At 41.5% G+C, this 18,955-nt stretch overlaps 1 protein-coding gene across 1 annotated transcript in view; it reads left to right on the top strand.

Moving 5' to 3' along the window:
* The window catches only part of ADGRD1 (adhesion G protein-coupled receptor D1), a gene marked incomplete at its 3' end in the record, with an annotated part of 147,604 nt that overhangs the window by 64,209 nt on the left and 64,440 nt on the right, over positions 1-18,955 (top strand). Inside the window, exons 15-16 of the mRNA XM_084271978.1 lie at positions 15,933-16,006; positions 17,920-18,043. Coding sequence (XP_084128104.1) covers positions 15,933-16,006; positions 17,920-18,043 — 198 coding nt within the window. The remainder of the gene's footprint in view (positions 1-15,932; positions 16,007-17,919; positions 18,044-18,955) is intronic.

Raw genomic sequence — 18,955 nt, 5'->3', positions numbered from 1 at the left:
TTTTCTGTGGGTATTTTAAACCCTGCCTCAGCCCTCAGCATGCCAGCAAACTGCTTTATATAGCTTGTGTCAGAGGAGCTGTGTTAGTAATTGATGCTGGGCAACTGGAGCCTGCCATGCCAGAGTCTCATGATTGCTATGTTGCTTGGCCCGTGTGCGTTATTAACGGCTGGAGAGCAGTCCCCTGGTGTAACATACATTAAAGGCTGCTTGTGTTAATTACTAGGAAGAAGTAAGCCAAAGTAGGTATTTGGGATGTCATTTTTTGTCAGCTGAAGTTGATGAATCCAAGTGTAGCCAGTGCTGTAACCTATAATATCCATGGACCACATAGCTGCACGCTGCAATTTACACAACATATATAGCCATCTACAGTAATGCTGTTACATGGGTTGTGTTGCTACATGTGCTTCAGTTTATCTGTAGATTTTTCAATATTTTACCATGTTCCCACTGAGGCATCTAGTGAGCAGATGAGAGTGGAGCCCCATGTGCTGGTTCTCCAGCGTGTGGTTGATAAAAGGATGCAATCTAGTTGCAATCTCATTTATGTACAGTAACGTCAGGGATCAGAGTAGTTTACTGCTGTCTGGACTGCCCAAGGCTGGAATTAGTTTCACTGTTTCTTCTATTAAATTAAAAAATAATGTGATTGTTGTTATGATTTGAGTCCTTGAGGGCAGGGAAGAAAGAGGAGCTAAAAGCAGTACAAGTGGCATGTGGATTTAGGGAGAAACAGTATTTTAATAGTCTTGGTTCTTCAAGCCTAAGACATGTGTCTGCAATACAGATTACAGCTAATAGCCCTCAACAGTGCATCAAATAGCTCCTTGGTACACCTGAATGTTTACATTTCACCTTTGCATGGCTTGGCATTTACTTCATCTTTCTCTCTTCACATGCAACTTGTTGCGATGGTTATGTTGCATCCCCTAAATATCCCTACTAACAGCAAACAAAGATCCTCACAGTGGTGCAGACCAAAGGATGTGCATAATTTCTGTGCCTGAGTCATCCTTTCTTTTCTTTGGGAGACTCAAGTGGGAATGATACTCACGTCTGTGCTCCCAGATCAGTCCCTGGGTTTCTCTTCTCTGATGTGCAATGCCTAAGCTCAGTGCAGGTGGTTGAAATGTTCTCCAGCAAGACTGCAAATTTCTCTTTGCAGAAAAGCAGATTATACTTTTGGGAAGAGGATACAGCTGGAACCAGTGGAAGAGATTAAGGAGTAGGAAGGGCCATTGCATACAGCCACCACACAAATTCCTCCTCTGAATACAGCAACTCACATTTTTAAGCTTTAGGGTAAACTGTATCTGCATCATTCAAAACCAAAATACTAGAAAAGAGAGCAACCTGGGAAAAGAAACAAACTAAGACAGGAAAATGTACCCTCACAGTGGGCCCCACTTCTGTGCTGTAAATGGCGCTGGTGCTGTAAAGCTCTTGTTGGGCTGGCAGCACTTTCACATAATGAAATCTGGCAAAATCTGAAGTCTCTGAGGGTGTTAATGGAGAATTTTGCTGGCCCTGCGGTGGAGACAATGATCCAAAACGCCTTTAAATCCCAAGAAAGGCTGTAACTGGCCTAAATGGGTTTGGGATCAAGCCATGGATTCTGTAATGATGCTCAATTCCTAGGCAGATTGGGGTGGACATACAGACACTTATTGATTTATCAGTCTCAGTTTCAGCTTCACTCACCCTGATGCCCTTACAGGTCCAGTGCAAGACAACGAGACTAAGCAGGACAATGACAGGTTTGTTTATAACACTGCATTAATTAATGTCATGTTGAACATGCTTAATGACCAGATTGTTAAAAGCTGCTTTCAGGTAGCAGACATTAAAGGTTAGATAGATATTCCTGAAACATACGGACTCACCTGAGACATTGGATGTGGCGTTTTGATTTAGTTGCTCTTCCTGCTCTTGTGAGGTTGAATGTGGAAAGAACTAGGAGAGTTTGCCAAGGCAAACAATGAGAAGAAAAGTAGGAACACAGCTCAAAAAGGTCTGGTTGGATCAATAGTTTGCTGATGGGAAATGGGCAGAAAGGAATCACTGCTGTGTAGAAAATTAATAAGAAGCCTGGCTATGTTATTGAAGTCCTGCTGCAAGTGCTTAGAAGATTCCCCAGCTGGTCTTTGCCATCCACTGGGTGCACTGGCTGCATCTTACTTAAAATGTCCCTAATGTACTGGGTAGTGCCAGTGGCAGCTGACTGTTATGTAACAAAGGTTGAAGAGGTGTCAGTGGTAATTCTGTCAGTAAATAATGTTTCAGATGGGGTTTTGCTGCATTTGAAAGTTGTATTTTCTTTCATTCCTTTAAGTGAAGCTGTCTTAGACAGACTGCAAGTTCCTTGTGCACGTGGCTGAATCCAAGAGGAAGAGATGTATTTTCCCTTCCCTCTTCCCATCTTTCTCTCCCCTTCCCCAGGCCCTTCTGCTTTTTGATTCTGTGTAGCACAAGGAGACCATAACAAAAGGCTGGCCGTAAACTAGAAGATTGTGTTTAAATTATCTTCCTTTTCTTTTGTGTTGAGGCTCAAGGCTGTTTCATTCCAGTGCTTTAAACTTTTGATTTATTAGTGGGCACAGCCTGGGCAATCCCCTGCAGTGGTCATGGGCCCCACTAGGTAAATTACAGCCTTACTGGGGGGTTTTATGAGAGTTCTTGTGTGATGTTCCCATTAACTGCAGCAAAGCCTTTTGTGTGCAGGGCAGTCCAAGAGTTACAGTGATAGCATTGATGCCCCTGATAACTTACTGTGCTGAAGAGGATCTAAATACATCTCCAGAGAAGCTTGTTTTTTCCTCTTTCTCCTATTCCCCATTTTTAGAAGTACTTTATTTTGAATTACTTCCCACAAGAGTTTGTGGAAGACCCTCAACTAGCTGAGAAATCACTTTGTTTTTTTTTTTTTTTAATGAAACGCTTTTTAGTATTCCTAAATAAGCAGTAGATGATGTGGACATGGGATAGAAATGTATAGCATACATTTCAGTAGGATACTGAAAGTTCTTAAGCTGTAAGTAATGATTGGAAGAAATCTCTTATTTGGACCGTGTATTGCTCTGTGACAGGTTAACCATCATATGTTTATTAAAAATACATTTATTTTTAAGACTGTCAACCACTTGTTAAAGTATTTATAGACTGTGAAGAGAAGGTCTTAATTGGAAGTGTTGCCCCATTGGAAATATTCCCATGAACATCAGCAAGAATGTTTCCAAAAATAATGGCTTTCTCAAAAGAAAGAAATCTCCATGCTCCCTGGCATAAGGCATCCCAAGCCAGCACTCAAATGACACTGAAGTAGCTGCTGTACTGTCCTGAGACACGGTGTTCCCAAAACTGGACTGTCTTTAATAACTCTTACTCGCAGCAGAACAGGAATATTGTGCCTTGTACCTGCTGAAGGCACACGAGGTTCAGTGGGAAGGAACAGGTGCCTCCAGCCCTGTGATGCTCCTGTCACGCAGCAGCTTGCTGAAGGTTTTTGCCTTTTAGTTTGTAGCTTTTCTGAGGTCCTGTAGAATTATGCTGGTAAATTAAATTGTGCAGTCAGCCATTTCTGTTTGTGTACCATTAGAGTTTTATTAGATAGAAAAGCATTTCCCCTATTCAGGCAATATATTTTACTTACAAAACAAGAGAAGGTCCCAGTTGATTTGCAGGGTGCCTGTGTCACAGGAGCTTACTGGAATGCAAGGCTCTGACATGCAGCGTAACTCCTGCCCACTGCTTCTTGTCAAGATGCTTTAAAATCCATGTTACCACACAGTGACATTTCACTAAGTGCATGAAGGAGAGAGGACAGGGGTGTAGCAGCATTTCCATTAAAGGGAGAACGTAAGATCTCTCATTCTTTGCCCATTTTACTGTTGTGCTAAGTAATGGACAAGCGAGTTTGGAGATTTTGCAAAGCTCTAATGGCCATAGCTGCATTCCTCCAACCATTAGATCAGTTTCCAGAGGGACCCATTGCTGATTTCAGGAATCACATGGAAAAACTGAGCTCCAGGCAAACATTGCAAACTGGGAGCTGAGTAATTATGGAGGTATTCATATTTATGGCAGAAGATGCCTTGTGTGGCACTTTGTGATATGCCCAAACGGATCAGCCAGCAGGCAGTAATACCTTATCTGGCTGCTTACTCCTCTTCCTGAGCGTGCTTTGGGTTTGCTTTGCCCTCTCTGTTGTACAGCACAACTATTTTGGTGGAAAGGTGGTGTAAACTTTTGGTTGAGGGAAAAGAGGAAAAGCAGGGATTATCTGCAAAGTGGTGAGGAACTGAAAGGTGGAATGTTGCCTTGCTTTACAACTTTCACCCTGGTTGTCCCAAAAGTTAAACGCGCAGTGAGAATTCAGAGCCCCAGGCACTTGTCATGCCTTGAATTTCTCTGTGTTGCTTCTGTCATGCCAAGGACTCCCTGGCTGGCAGAGCTGGGTGCCCAGGGCTCTCCAGCCCCTCTGCCAGCCCACCCCACCCCATGAAGTGCTGGAGCAGGGTGGCTGGCTGTGCCAATGCTGCAGCCTCCTCACGCCATCCTTGAGCAGCACCAGACTCATAGCAGAGCCAGGAGCATTGGCTTGAATTGTTTCCCTGTTGTTGCTGTGTCAGCAACAATATCTCTATCTGCATTATGTCTAGAGACATACACAAAGTTCTGCTAACTTCCATTTTCTCATCTGAAAAATGAACTCAATGGCTTAGTCTCATATTACTCAATTTTCTAGCTGGAGTTAATGGACCAGGCCTAATTCCAGACTGGTTCCCAATTTGTTGGATGTGGTGATGCACAAATCAAACAGTTTCTGGCACCCTGATGCTTCCAGTGAATGAAAAATGACTCTAAGCTAAATAGTTGTGTGATTTTCATCCCCATTCATGCAACAGAGTGAAAGACAACTCATATTTGGCAACTGTACAGGAGTGGGAGAAAAGATTCGAATCAGAAGAAGAAAAATGTAAATGTTCTTTAGAGACCTTTTTTTTCCCACAGTGAAAAGAGAAGGAAAAAAAATGCTGTGGAAATGCATGAGCTTAATCCTAGAAAGATCTAGTCAGGAGACTGTGATATCTTAATGGCATGTTAAAGTCTAAGGAATAGAGAGTGTTGTAAAAAGGGGTGTTACATCTCTCTGCTGCTCAAGAAGCATTGCAGAAGAGTATTTTTGTCTCAGGATGAGGATTAACTTTAGCCCCGATGGGGTGCAGATCTGGGTTGTATCTGAACCAAGCAGTCCTGCTCCTGTCCTTGCCTCCCTTGCCTTTGTCTCCTTTACTGGCTGTACTGTCTCATTTACTGCTTAAGATAGCAGTTGTAGCTGATTAATGTGATAGAAAACTTGCTGCTTGTTGTTGTTGTTGGGGTTAATTTTCTCATTTTCAGCTCATTTGCCCTCTGGCTGTATGTTTTGCTAGAACCGGAGCAAGGAAAGCAGTAAGCAGGTGTGTCCCCCCCGCGCCTGGGGCTTGGGGAGCGAGAAGTCAGGGGAAGAAAGTCCCCAGGGTCACTGGGTATTTGGGAGGTATTCAGATGATCTCAGGCTGTTATCAGAAAAAGCCACAGCATTAGGCTGTACATGGACACAGGCTTCCTCACTGGTCTCTGCTGACTTCAGCCGGATTCCCACCGTGCAAAGCATAACAAGATACAGGGGTCATATTTTAGTCTGAGACATCGCAGACTAAATAGGTAGTATAATGAATGTGAAATGAAACACAAAGAGCCAGGAAAGAACCTGTGAAAAGTCAGATGGGGAAAGTGAATTTGGGAAGAAAACCAAGTGTTCTGAATCCAAGTGATTTTCTGATTACACAGAATAAACATTCCCTTATCTCACCTAAGTGGGGCTGACTATCTTGGCCTTAAACAAGCCTAAGTTTCTTGTAATATTTTCCAGTCTGGTTACCACAGTCTTATCGCAGAAGGACTGTGTGCTGTATCTTTCTGAAAGTCTTTGTCATGAGATGTGGCATTGCAAACGGAATGTTTATTGTACTGTGTCATCATTTATATTCCATTGCTTCCATTGACTGCATGTCCCACCCCCTCTCTGGAGATTAGCAGAGTCAGGGAAAGGATAAATGATGATTAGCGGCTAGTCAGGGGATGTAAGAGCTGAAAGGGTCAATATAAAACAAAGGCTGCCACATATAATTCACTAAGAATGTGAGGCATTGCTTTTCAGAGGCAACATTCACATAGCCAGGATTTTAATGAGAATGGAAAATGCTAAAATATAAATCCAGTCCTAGCAAAAAAATATTAGCAACAAACGTACTGAGTGGTAAATATTTTTCCCATTAAGCCTGGTATTCTGTTTCTGGCGTGAACTATTAAAACGCCTCCTAAAGCTTTCGTTAAATCACGTCTTCAAAACAGCCTTTAAAACACAGAGCTTTGTTTGGAAAGGAGCGTTAGCAAATGTGACTCCACAAATGTATGGTGATGAACCAACTGAACCTCTTGAAAAATCCTGGCTTGTTCACAGTGCGCAGTGCAGACCTGATCAGACTCTCACTGGTGCTGATGCTTCTGAAGAAGCTGGTGTTTCCCTTCAGGAGTATGATTTTATCTACGATATATCTACATCACAAATCAGAATCTCATTAAGTTACGTGCTGTGCACACACAAAACAACAGGGGTTTTGTGCCTGTGCCTTGAAGACCTTGCTCTTGAGTGCTCACTTGGCTCTTGCTGCTTTGCTCTCACCTGTGTTCCTCCCCACCAAGGGTTCCTAAGCCCTTGCTTTTGCAGGTGTGTACATGAGAGACAGGGTTGTGCTTCAGCTGGACCAGCAGTCCCGTCTGCCTTGCCATATTCCTATTCCCCTGGTGTCGTCTGTCTTTATCCTGCTTCACGGGCAGTTTGTAAGCCACAGCAGACCTCTTTCATTCCCAAAGTTATCCATTTCTAGAAGCTAAATTTCTCCTTGGGGGTGAAGTGCAGGGCACTGAAATCTTTATAATGAAGATAAATGCATTATTCCAAATTATTCCATAAACGGCACATTATTCCTGTTATTATCATGCAGAGTACATGAAATGTTAATGTTTCACTGCTCCAGGCTCTCAAAGTCCTTGTGCTCTTCAAAACTAAGGATGCAGACTTTGGTTTTTGTGAGGTAAAATCTTTGTGCTTTTTCTTTTTGTCCAATTAGAAGAGGCAATACGTACTGGGAATCTAGTTTGGGCTAACTACTCAGCACTCCTGACCTGATGTGCAAAATTGCCCAAATAGTCTCTAAAGCCTCTTCCATAATTAGTTCTTGTGATTTCCAGTCCTGCAGGAAACAGATGCTTGCTAATTCAGACATGGTTTGTGTATTGGTAAAGAAGTGTGTAAAACAGAAGCAGAAAGTGCCAGGGAGCCTTGGCATTGCTCTGGGCCTTTGTCGCTTCCTGTTGTCTTTGAATTCAGTGTGACTTCTTGTCACTGATGGTGCCCCTAAATTGTTAGGACCAAATCTCTGCTTTAAGGGTTTTCAGTTCCAGCTGAGCTTTGTGAAATCTGGTTATCAAAAACCAGGCTTGTCTCATTTTGGATGTGAGTGACGGTATAGTGGGAATCAGAGCAAATCCTTGTCTGTCTGTCTGTCCCACTGCCCTCCATGGACAGTGAGCATAGAGGGCAAAGTGTCTAATTCCTGCTCAGCTGGTGCCAACCTGTCCCAGTTTCTTTTTTCTGCTTTAAATTCTCTCTAGCCCAGTAAAATGGGGGTTGTGAATCACCACTTCTGTTTAAATGTTAAATCTGAGCATCTTGAATGGTTCTGATCTGATGCAAATGGTTGTCTTCTAAAGCAAACAAACAAACTAAAACAAACCATCAGGAGGAAAAGCCCAAGCACTGTTTTGGAAACTAAGAATTGTGGAAATATTACCTAATAAGAAAAGTATTCTCAAAACTGTGCATCCCTTTAAGGGATTATGCTTTATGCCTGTCTTCTGGTCCCTGTCACAGCTCTTGTCATTACATGGATGTTGTTTTCTGCTCAGAGCCCTGGGTAGTTGTACGGCAAAGGGAAATAGTTCTGCCTATGTCAAAATACTGCAGGTGAATGGGGAAAAGAATTAATATTTGTTTACCTCTTTCACTGTGGTTCTGTTAGATTTGAAATGGTGTCCATTTTTAAATAGCCTTTCCAATATCAATCAGACCAGTTGTTTTTCCTGTTGTGCTTTCACATGAGTTAAGAAAAATAGAAGAGATTAAGAAAGGGTATGTGGAAGGAACATCTGCTTCTCATTTGAGGAAAGCAATACATTTTTAATATCATAATGCAGAGTAGCAGAAAAAGGCACAGCAAAAAGGAAACAAAAAACCCTAACGACAGACACCGTCATCTATTTCGCTAGCAGTTTTGGAAAGTTTTTGTGAACTTGTATCGGCATGACCACAAAATCTACTTTAATATGCTGATTTTAGGGAGGGTGGTGAAAAGCTGAAGCAATATTTCATTCATCTATCCAAAAGCCTATGCAACTAGAATTTTGCAAAGCTGGGGGATGGCTTGCACAGACTTTCACTTAATTTGCATTAAAAATAGTGTTTTCAAGGAACCTAAGAGTGCAGAAGCAGCATAAAACAGTGCACTTTTTGACCAGAGGAATGAATACAACAGCCAGTTGCATTAATAGCCAGCCTTGGCAAGTAGTATCTCACAAAATGACTTCTTGGAAGAACCAGACCAAACGATCAGGTTTAGGGAAGTTTCGAATTTTCAGCTTTGCTCCATTCGTGCTCAAAGCTTACTTTCAGTCTGGTCCATCAAACTCAGATGTCATAAAACAGATCAGAATATAAAAGGCAAACAGGACCTTGGTTAAGGGAGAACGTCCCCCTGGGATTTGGTGGCTACAGCCTCTCAGCAATGTCCACTACCAATGATACATTTCCTTTAATTTGCCAGTCTGACAGACTCAGCCTGAGCCCTGACAATCAAGTTGGATTTCTGCTGTCTGGTGTGAAGTTCTGGCAGTTCTGAGCATGTGCCAGATGAGAAGGGAGATGGCAAAAGCAGAAAAGCTGCTCTGCTGGGCTTTGCATTACATTAAAACAAAATAAGGTCTTTTAAGCAATGAGTAACTGCTTCAAGACGGGCACCTTGAGTGAAATAACTTGCATTTTAAATTACCTGATTTAAATTAGATCTCTTTGGAGCCAGACTGCGATCATTAATTTTGGAGAGGTAATATCTAGTTGGAGGTTATGCCCTGAGTCATTTGGAGGCAATGTGGAGTGTCCCACCAAGTTTGATGACAGTGGCTCTGCGTAAACAATCCTATCAATAACGTGCAGGAAAGAAACTGGCTTTCGCTTGCTCTCTCATTTGAACTGACTTGCTGAAACTCAGTCAGGTATACGCTAGGTGTTTCTGTATCAGTGTCTTCACTGTGTGCTCCTTAGTCCCATCCTTAGATGTCTGAATTTTGTGTGGGTTTAGAGGGCTGTCTATATATTTATATAAATATATATTTATTTTTTTACTTACATATCGATATAACTGTGTAACTGTAAGGGAATATCAAAAGCATCTAGCTGCTATATTGCTAATTGCTTAAATGAGACTATTTCCAGAGAAAGAATATTATTATTTTCACTTTGCCCATACTTTGGAACAGAACTGTGCTTTAAAGGACATGAGAAATAACTTTTCACTTAAGCATTAAGGCAGTTTTCCATACGGATCATCGGTTCAATCCTGTGTTTATTGATGCTCACATTAGGGAACCCTTCCATGCTCAGCCTCATTTCTCACTGACTGGCATTTAAAATTTTTAAACATCAAATATTTACTGTTGTAACTTGGTTGCTGCCCAAATTGAATTTCAGAGGTCCTTATCCTGCAGTTTCTATTTGTGCAGGCCTTCCATTGAAGCCAGCTCCACGCATCTCTAACAAAAAATCAACCTCCTTCTTTCTGGCGCTATTTTTCAACCTTTCTGTGCTTTCCATTTATTACCATGATTTACAACAATATTGTGAGTATTATTAATCCAGATTGCAGTCAATGGGAGTTTGGCATGGTTTTATACTGCAGCACTGCATCTTGAATAGTTTTGGCTCCCAAGCTGAAAGAATTTGGCACGCAAGCGCTTGTCACGGCCCTGTGTTAGCAAATACATACAGAGCATTCATCATGTCCTATGCACCCAGGCCAATGAGAAAGGAAAGGGGAAGAAATATATTGATGCACTTTTGTGATCTTTTAAACTGAGGAGTGCGTGAGAACATAGTCCATAGAGAATACATAGTGGCTTAGTGACGTGGAGCAGGTGTGGTGGTTTAGGCCTGGTCTCAGCTTTGCGCGCAGAGGTTCCTGAGTGCAGGCCTCAGCTCTGGCCCACTGGTGCTGTGCTGTTTTAACTACAGGAATGTAACATCTATGTTGGGGTGCGAATATTTTAGCTTTTAAAAATAAAGATAAGATTTTTGGGAGCTGTGCATGTGTGTTTAGGGAGATTATAATTTTACCTCAGTGGTTGCGCTCAAGTTTCCATTGCCAAAATTGCCGCTTTCCTTTGGTAGTTTGGAAAAAACCTAAAAATTGTATGCTATTTAGCACCCACAACCAGAAAGGGAGCTATTACTCTTCTAACATTGTCATGTCATTGCACCTAGACTACATTCAGCAATCACTGCCCCAGCCCTCCTAGGTGCCATGAAGCCTACCTGTGCTATAAACAGGTAACTTGAAGAGGATCAAAGAGATGAGCTGAGGAAAGATGAGCACCAAGTCATAATTTCAATTTCTCAGATCATACCCAACTGTTTTATGGATGCACAGTGCCTGACAGCCCACACTGAGGTCTGCAAGTGGTCAGATGTTGTCATCACAGCTGTTAGATGAAGCCCCTTGTTCAGTGCCATAAAAAATGATAGGATCCTGTTAAAAAGGTTGGCGTTTTTATTTAAAGTGATGTGGACTTGTTAGTCTAAGAAAATAGCAGTATATTCTGATGCTGATCACTTTCAGAAGTAATATTTTTTTTTTGCTATGCACAATAATTAAAAATAAGAGACAACTTCCTCATCCATTCCCTTGTCCTTTTTTTCCTCTCTTTATAAAAGTGCTATCTAGTAGAGCAGCCAAGATATTTTTCAGTCTGTTGCTTGTGGTTTTTATTTCTTTTGGGTTTTTTTGTGGGTTTTTTTCCTTTCTTTCTTGTTCTCACAATGCTTGCCCAATACAACAGCTGTTAAGTGGAGGACTCTGAGAACTGGGGAAGGCTATTGGTATAGCATTGGATTAACAGTATTTTTACAGGAAATTGATACATCAACTATTTTTAACCTCAGGCAAAGGAAGCATCAAACCCAATCCATATGTAATTACATATGGCGACCTTTTTTAATTTCAGATACCTATATAGCCTCTGATATCTCACTGTGATTTTTTTCTTTTATAGTGTTGTCAGTCATAGTCTTCCACCCTATTTTTATATCTTGGGATTTAGGGTTTTTTAAAACTGTATGATTGTACCATTGAGAAATGTATTCAGTGAGCTTTCATCTTGACCCTGGGAGCCTACAGTGTTTTGCTCATTGCTTCAGGAAGTGTGTGTTGGCATTACTCTGTTGACAACAATGGCCTGGATGTTATGAGTAACACACTATAATTCCCTATTCATAAGTTAAAGTCATTTTTGTACAGTTTGTAACATTTTCTTTCACTACATGTGCTAGTTAGAGCTTAGGGTGAATCAGTTAGACTCTAAACTAAAATAATTGGGTGATCTAAGCCCAAGGTCTGTTGCAATGCAGTTTTCTCAGAGCTTGGAAGAGAACAGAAAATATAGCCACTGTAGAAATAGGTGATTATTCTTTCTTTCTTTCTTCCTTTTGTTTCTTTCTTTCTGTCTGTCTGTCTTTTTCCAGAGAACTGAATAGATGAATATACCTTAAAGTTTTAGTTTTCTAGGTAATTAGAAGTAGATTGTATAAGGTGGAAGGGAAAGTCAGTAAACCTTGTGGTCTAGGATAGTCACACTGGCAGGATGGGCACTGTGAGGACAGGAAATCCTTCTATTAGAAGCATCATTTTAGTCTCTAATTTAATCCATAAACCAGAATAAAAATTTCTTTTGATTCCTACACCTGTAATGATATTTCTCTGGGGCTGTGAACTGCACAACAGGCATAAGCATACTGACAAGAGGCTTTCTTGTCTTAGTGCCTTTTCTTGCTACCTTGGTAATAATCCATTTGCCGTTCACACTGGAGAAAGAAAGATGTATTCAATTAGAAGGTGGATACCCTTCTCCCTTGGTGGCCACTGCTATCCAGCTAAATATTTGCTTTTTAATTTCAGAAGAGGAGAAACAGCCTAATCTCATGAAGGTTCACCCCACCCTCTGCTTGTCTTCCCTTCCTTGGCAAGCTTTCCCAGCAGCTGGCTGACTGGTTTTCTTCTGCAGTTGTGTTCCTGACATTTCCTGCAGCTAGCTTTTCCCCAAGGTTTCCAGCAGCCCTTTCAGCCCATTACTGCCCTTTTTTTGACCTCTTCACCCACTAACCACAGCCTTGTTCTTAGTTCCCAGCGGGGTAAGTACTGAATCCCCATCACACAGCCGTGCACGCCCTCTGTGTGCTCTCACCATGTCCAGTGAGTTTCTGTGGCTTGCTTGTAATTCCTGCTTTACTGAGAGGCAGCGGTTAGTGTAAAGGGATGCTCAACAGCTGTGATGGAAACAGAGATGGTCCTTCTTCAAGGTACCTGCTCCCTTAGACAGACACAGACTTTGCACTGTGTCTCACTGGCAAGAGGCTTCTTTCTTCTGTTAATTTGTTTCTGAAGAAGCTGCACATCCCCCTCTCCATGCAGAAGGACTGTTTTAAGGAACCTAGATTAGGGAGAATGGATGCACGGATCCTGGATTGCTCAGTGTGCTGGTACTTTCCCTCTTCACACTACTGAAAGCTGCATAAACTGCCCTTTCACAGGCTTTTATAAACACTCAAGTGACTTAATCTTTTAGTGTAAAAGCCTACTTGTATATTAAGCTTTCTGTTATCAATGTCATTAAATCAATATCCTCGCTGCTACAGGATCTGAGTCACATATAAACTGTCACACACAGTTTAACTTAAGAAATGCAGTATTGACGTACAGCCAGTTCGTTTCTCATAGATTAGAGAGTGCTTTGAAGTAGAGCTGCTGAAGATCAGAGAGGGTTTATTCCTCATTGTAGCCAGTTTCTTATATGTTGGGGGGGTGTGTGGGGGGCTTGCTATTTTAAATGATGGTTTTTGTTGCAGAACTTCAAAGAGGTCTGAGAAGATGAGTATTTTATACCGTTATCATAAATAGCACTGAAAAGCCTTGGGAGACCTGCGTCATGTGAGTTACAGCATGGGACATAGTCTTTAAAAGAAGCAATGAGGCAAATTGGTCTGGACCCTTCTTGTGTGCACATTATTTCTCTCTTCTTTTTCCATGTGGTTACACACAGAGTTCTGGTCAGCTCAGAGGCTGTGTAGCCTCACTCGGTTTAGCTGTCTGTCTCATGAGTGACATCTGTGTTTAGAGTTAAAAATGGAGAAAACCAATAATTTGTCCATTGCCAGAGATACTTAGTTGAGGGTAAAAGGTACATCTGGGATTTATTTTTGTAAAAAGATATACAACTGAAGTACTATGTCTTCTTCCAACCTGACCCTGTGGTACCCTTTCCATTTAGTGTATTAAGAATCGAGATTTGTCTACAGATATCTTACAAATCAGAAATGACAGTTATTGTATGGTCTTAGCTGTTAGTGCAGCAGATCTGTCTCTCTCTCTTGCTCTCCTTTTTTTTTTTTTGCCACCGTTTGTCATACAAGAGAAGTAATTTGTAATACAAACTGACTATGGATGCTTTCAATTGCTTACTTCAGGAAAGCTATAGACATGATGGACATAACATTATACAGCGTAATGGCAAACATTATGCTACATGCCCTTGCTGCTGGTAAAACAGAATGAACTCTGCCAACAAAACTCTACATTAACTGAAGTTGCAGCAGGCAGTTTTCCAGCCTGGGGTTATGGATCATTAGTTTTCTGCAGTTTCTAAACTAGTGCTCTTCAAGAGTACCCTGAGCAGCAAGAGGTGGGATTAAGGGAAGGAAGCAGTTTCTGAGAGACACTCCACATTTAATAGTTGGTTTGTGATCTGGGAGGTGTGTGGGACCCCTGCTCGTGGTGAAGCACTTTCTGAAAGGAGCAGATTTGATGGATTTAGCAGAGAACATACCAGTTTCATCCTGAAGCCTTGCACACAGCCTTCACAGGGCAGCCAGTGATGGGTAAAAGCTTTCACAGATGAGGAAGGAGTCCTCTGTATTAATTAATGTGATATACTTGAGTTGACTGCATCCCTCTCACCACAGCTAGAAAAAAAAAGAGGCACAAGCCAACTGGATGTTATATCAGTGAGATATTTCCTGGTGATGAGGGACATCAATCTTGTCCCATTATCACTTCCCAGTGTGGCACACTTGTGAGAGTGTGAGGTTTTACCATTTGCTTCGCTCCCCTTATGGAAAAAGCCTCCAGGATGACACCAGAGTCCAAGGGGAAAACAGCCCCTCAGCAGATAAGTGGCAATCTTTCCTCTTCACAAAACTCTGCTGCTGTGAGTACCTGGCCTGTAATCTCAACTGCTCCTATGATGAAGGCTTAGGGAAAACAGGGTGGGTCAAGGAGCTGCAAATTTTGTCTGGGGATGTTGCTCAAGCAGATAAAAAAAAATCCATTTATGTTGTCCAGAGATGTGAGTCAAGAAGTAAATGGCCTTATCTGCAGCATAGCTGCTTGAAGTGTGTGGAAATCCAGGATGAATGTGTGAATGTCCTGGGTTAGGCTGAAATGGTTTATTATTATCACTAGTGAGGAGGGAACTGTGCTACCTCGTGCCTGACACCCGTTGTCAGACCTGTGGGAGAGGAGGAGGAAAATTGCATCAGGGACTTCTTGTACTTGGTTGAGTTTCAGCATGATGAGGCAGGGGGACTTTTTTTTTTTTCCTTCTTTCTCTAAAACAAGGACAGCAATACTTGGTTATTTTTCAGCTTCACAGCAGAATTGTGTTGCAATAATCCGGGGGCTGTTAATTGACCAGTGACTTGTTTATCTTGAAGACTCTCGTAATTAAAAAAATTGCCTTAAGGTAGGGCCTAACACAATGAGGACTTTGGGGATTTATACATTAGAAAGGGTTAACAGATCTTGAAAATCCACTAGTATGCACATAACAAGCTATCGCTTCACTCCAATATAATTTGAATTATTTTGTCATGGAACTGGTGTAACAGAGTGGAGAATGGGGTTTGAAAGCTTCCTGAATGGAGGAGATTTAGTGGCTAAATCTGTTTATGGAAGATAGAAATTATGTCATTATAATGCTAAGGTGTGTTAAAATAAAATCTTGAATTATGGCATTGGTCTTTCAGTTTGATTGCATGTTCTAAAATAATCACTGTTGTGGAAAGAAAATGCCTGTGAGTTGGTTGTTGCAGTACACATATTTCAGTGCTATGAATCCTAAAATGTGAGATTTTTATTGCCCAGTGAGAACAAAATCCAGCAAAGCCAAATATATGCTGAAGACTAAAGCTGCAATCCTGCCAAAATTAACACATATATTTGTGCTTATATACAATAAATAACCCTGGTTTGCTGTTAGCTTAAATGGGACACGGTTTTCTCACTCAGTGACATGAGTTTAATCCCAATGTGTAAAATTAAGACTGAGCAGCAGCCTTTGCATGTTTGGAGTTTGTGTTAAAGCCACCAAGACTGACAAATTTTGCTTTATGGTGTGTTAATCTGGAGTAAGTCTATTGATGCTGTTATAGCAATGAGAATTTAAAGTGGTTGAATAGTGGAATTTAGTCCTTTTTAAACATTCCTTCTATTTCTTTCTTGCAGACTGCCAGACAATACAGCCAAGCACTAAATCAGAGTAACAGAGTTCATCTTTACTGTGCATTTCTGGACTATAGGTACGTTACATCATTTGAAATTCTTTACTTGGCTAATTAAATTACACTCAGTTTGTGATGCTATTTATTACCCATGTTCTTCCTGTTCTCTTTCATTCATGGAAATAGTTAAAGAAATTGAGTCCCTGGTTTCCAAAAACACAATCTGATTGTGGCTTCTTCCCCTAAATAGGAGACTTGCTATTCACAGCCCCTTGTGTTAGGTAGGTAATTGAGAGACTGAAAAATTTTGGAAGGAAAACTGCAGTCTGACACAAATTGTGCTTATCTTGCTTTATGAGTATGTCCACTCGGGCAGATGTTTGGACATTTTAAGATGGCAAACCTCCAGCAGAGCCATTGTTTTCCCTGGATCTGTGCCTGTGTCACAGCATCATGTGAGATCAGTATTTCAGAGCTGTGAATTTTGGCTGATGCATGGAATGGAGAGATATTATACCTCTGAACCAAATAAAAAAAAATAAAAAGGAAATAAATATCACCTTAAATTTCACTCAAAATAGGAACTATGGAAAAGCAGTAGCTTTTTTGTTCTTTGCTCTGAATATATTTAATCTGCTTTTGATTTCCAAACATGCTGCTCTCCCTGAATTAGTTGAGAAAGAACACAAATAGTGAATTTCAAATTTCATGGGCATTCACAGTTTTTGAGCCCTAATGGCATAAGCCTAATTGATTCAGCAATGGCCTGCAATGCTGTGATCCCTCCTATCCAGCATGCACGTGGGAAGGTCGCTGTAATTGTTTTATTGAAGTCTTGTTTCAAGTATGTTGAACTGTCCCAGCTGTTGGCAGTTACTCGTTGTTATGGTTACTCGCAAATTACGATAAATTAGAAACAGATTTTACTGAAGAGAATTAATATGGTCAGGGCATTGTTCCCGTGCTGTTTTCCACTGGGGCTTGGGTCCTTGAGGCTTTGCCTCAGGATAGAAACTCAGATAGGAAATCTGTCCTTCCAAATGAGTTTTATTTGTGTCAAGATGTTCTTATTCCTTAGCGGATGTTAGTTAAAGAATAAGCAATTGGTTTCTGACCTACAACAGACTCTCTTTGAGAAGTCAAGGAGGTCCCAAAAGACAACAGAAGTGTGAGGCAATACCTATCTTTAAAATAAGCACAAGAAAAACACACACCACTTGGTCGAGCTTCTAGACCTGGACTAATATCCAAAGTAAGAAATGGTTAAGAAGCGGGCAGTTTGGGTGGGTGACCTCCAGTGCCTCAGCCCATGGAGCAGCCCCAGATGTTTGCCTGTGGTTTCTATGTCCCCACTCCACTGCAGGGCTGTGATAACATGGGGATTTCAGGGTTTCCCTGCCTCCAAGAAAAGCAGACACGTGAGGATCACTTCCCTGCGCAACCCTGGGACCAGGACATACAGCCAGCCCAGCTGTATCCTTGGTGGAGCAGGAGCTGCTCTTATTACCCTTAAGGATGAAGTGACAAAAGCCAGTTGACATGGATGTCACTAGAAATCATGCTTCATCAGACGGAATTACTTGACAGGATGAGTGGGACAGTGGGTAAGGGAGAGGCAGCAGCTGTGATATGCTGACTTTTTGACTCGTGCGAGATTATTGACTTGTCTGATGTTATAGATCTCAGAATACAGAAATTTGGGATTCAGTGAAATGCCCTAAATGGGTGCACAGTGTAAAGAAAAAAAATGTAGTTATTGTTCACTGGTTGGAAAACTGGGAAGAAATCTCTAGAGATGTAGGGTATGATCTATTCTGGTCAGTATTTCCCTTAACTGTTTTCATGATGAAATGGAGACAACACTAGCACTGTTTGTGGGTGCTCCAGCCTGAGATGATTTTTTATCTCCTGTATAGTACAATGCATGTCAAATTAACCTACATAAAATACATTTTGATAGAGATTATGTTCCATTTTTGTGTGCTTTGCAGCAATGGAACTGGTGTTTGGTCTAATGAAGGTTGTGTGCGTGAGAGTGGGGACCTCAACTACTCAGTGTGTCTTTGTAACCACCTCACTAACTTCGCCATTCTGATGCAAGTGGTGCCTCTGAAGGTGAGATTAAGCAAAGGAGTAAATCTGTCTGTTAAAAATGAAGCATAAATAATACATGGGTTGCATCCTCACACAACATCAGTAAGTGATGGGAACTGGGCTCTTTATTGCCCAATTCAGGCTTATTCCACATCTTGCTTTCTGGGATGGTGTTTTAGTACTTCTTGATTATATTTATTTTTCAAAACTTTTGGGAAGTGAAATGAAGTGTGAAATGAAACACATCTGTGGAAGATGGGAATTCTTTTTACTTTTATTCTCACCCTTCTGGCATGAGTTCTTATAGTGTTAGGCAGAAAAAGTACTAGAGGACATTGTACAGACGACCCTGGCTTTTATGATTTATTTTCAAGACAGAGACAGCTGAGATGTGGCTGTTTAAGACTTTTGGTTACTAGACTTGTGAAATATGAACAACTGAGGTTGAACTCCATGTGAAGCAAGCTCTGCTGCCAGCTGGCCCCTGCCATCATCTCTGCCAGCTTTCTAAGTGCCTCCATGCTGCTGTTTCTTCACCTTGTTGCCAAGCAGGGGCCTGTGCAGAGGAAGCATGAGAGAGAAAATGATGCTTTCGAGTTGAGAAGGAACCCCTTACGTAGAGTTTTCTCTATGCTCACTTTGTCCAAAGCAATACCAATCCAGCCTCTTTTCAGCTGGAATATGACAGTTCCCCTATTTACCCAGGACCGTGTGCTTTTGTTCCTGGTCATCACTGGTGTCACATGAGGCTTTCATGGCAAACATGCTGCTCTCCTCTCTAAACATCTTCTTCTCTTCACATTACCTTGTGATGCCTTCATATTTCTTCAGATATGGAGCAGAGTGTCTGCTCCTTGCAGGTGAAGTGCTAGTTTGTTCCTGCTGAAGGACTCCTCAGAAACTCAGCACCAGGCAAGGTCAGCCCCATCCTAG

Source organism: Gallinula chloropus, assembly GCF_964237585.1.
Source record: "Gallinula chloropus genome assembly, chromosome: 17".
NCBI classification, from domain to species: Eukaryota; Metazoa; Chordata; class Aves; order Gruiformes; family Rallidae; genus Gallinula; species Gallinula chloropus.
This window is presented reverse-complemented; position numbering and strand designations above follow the sequence as displayed.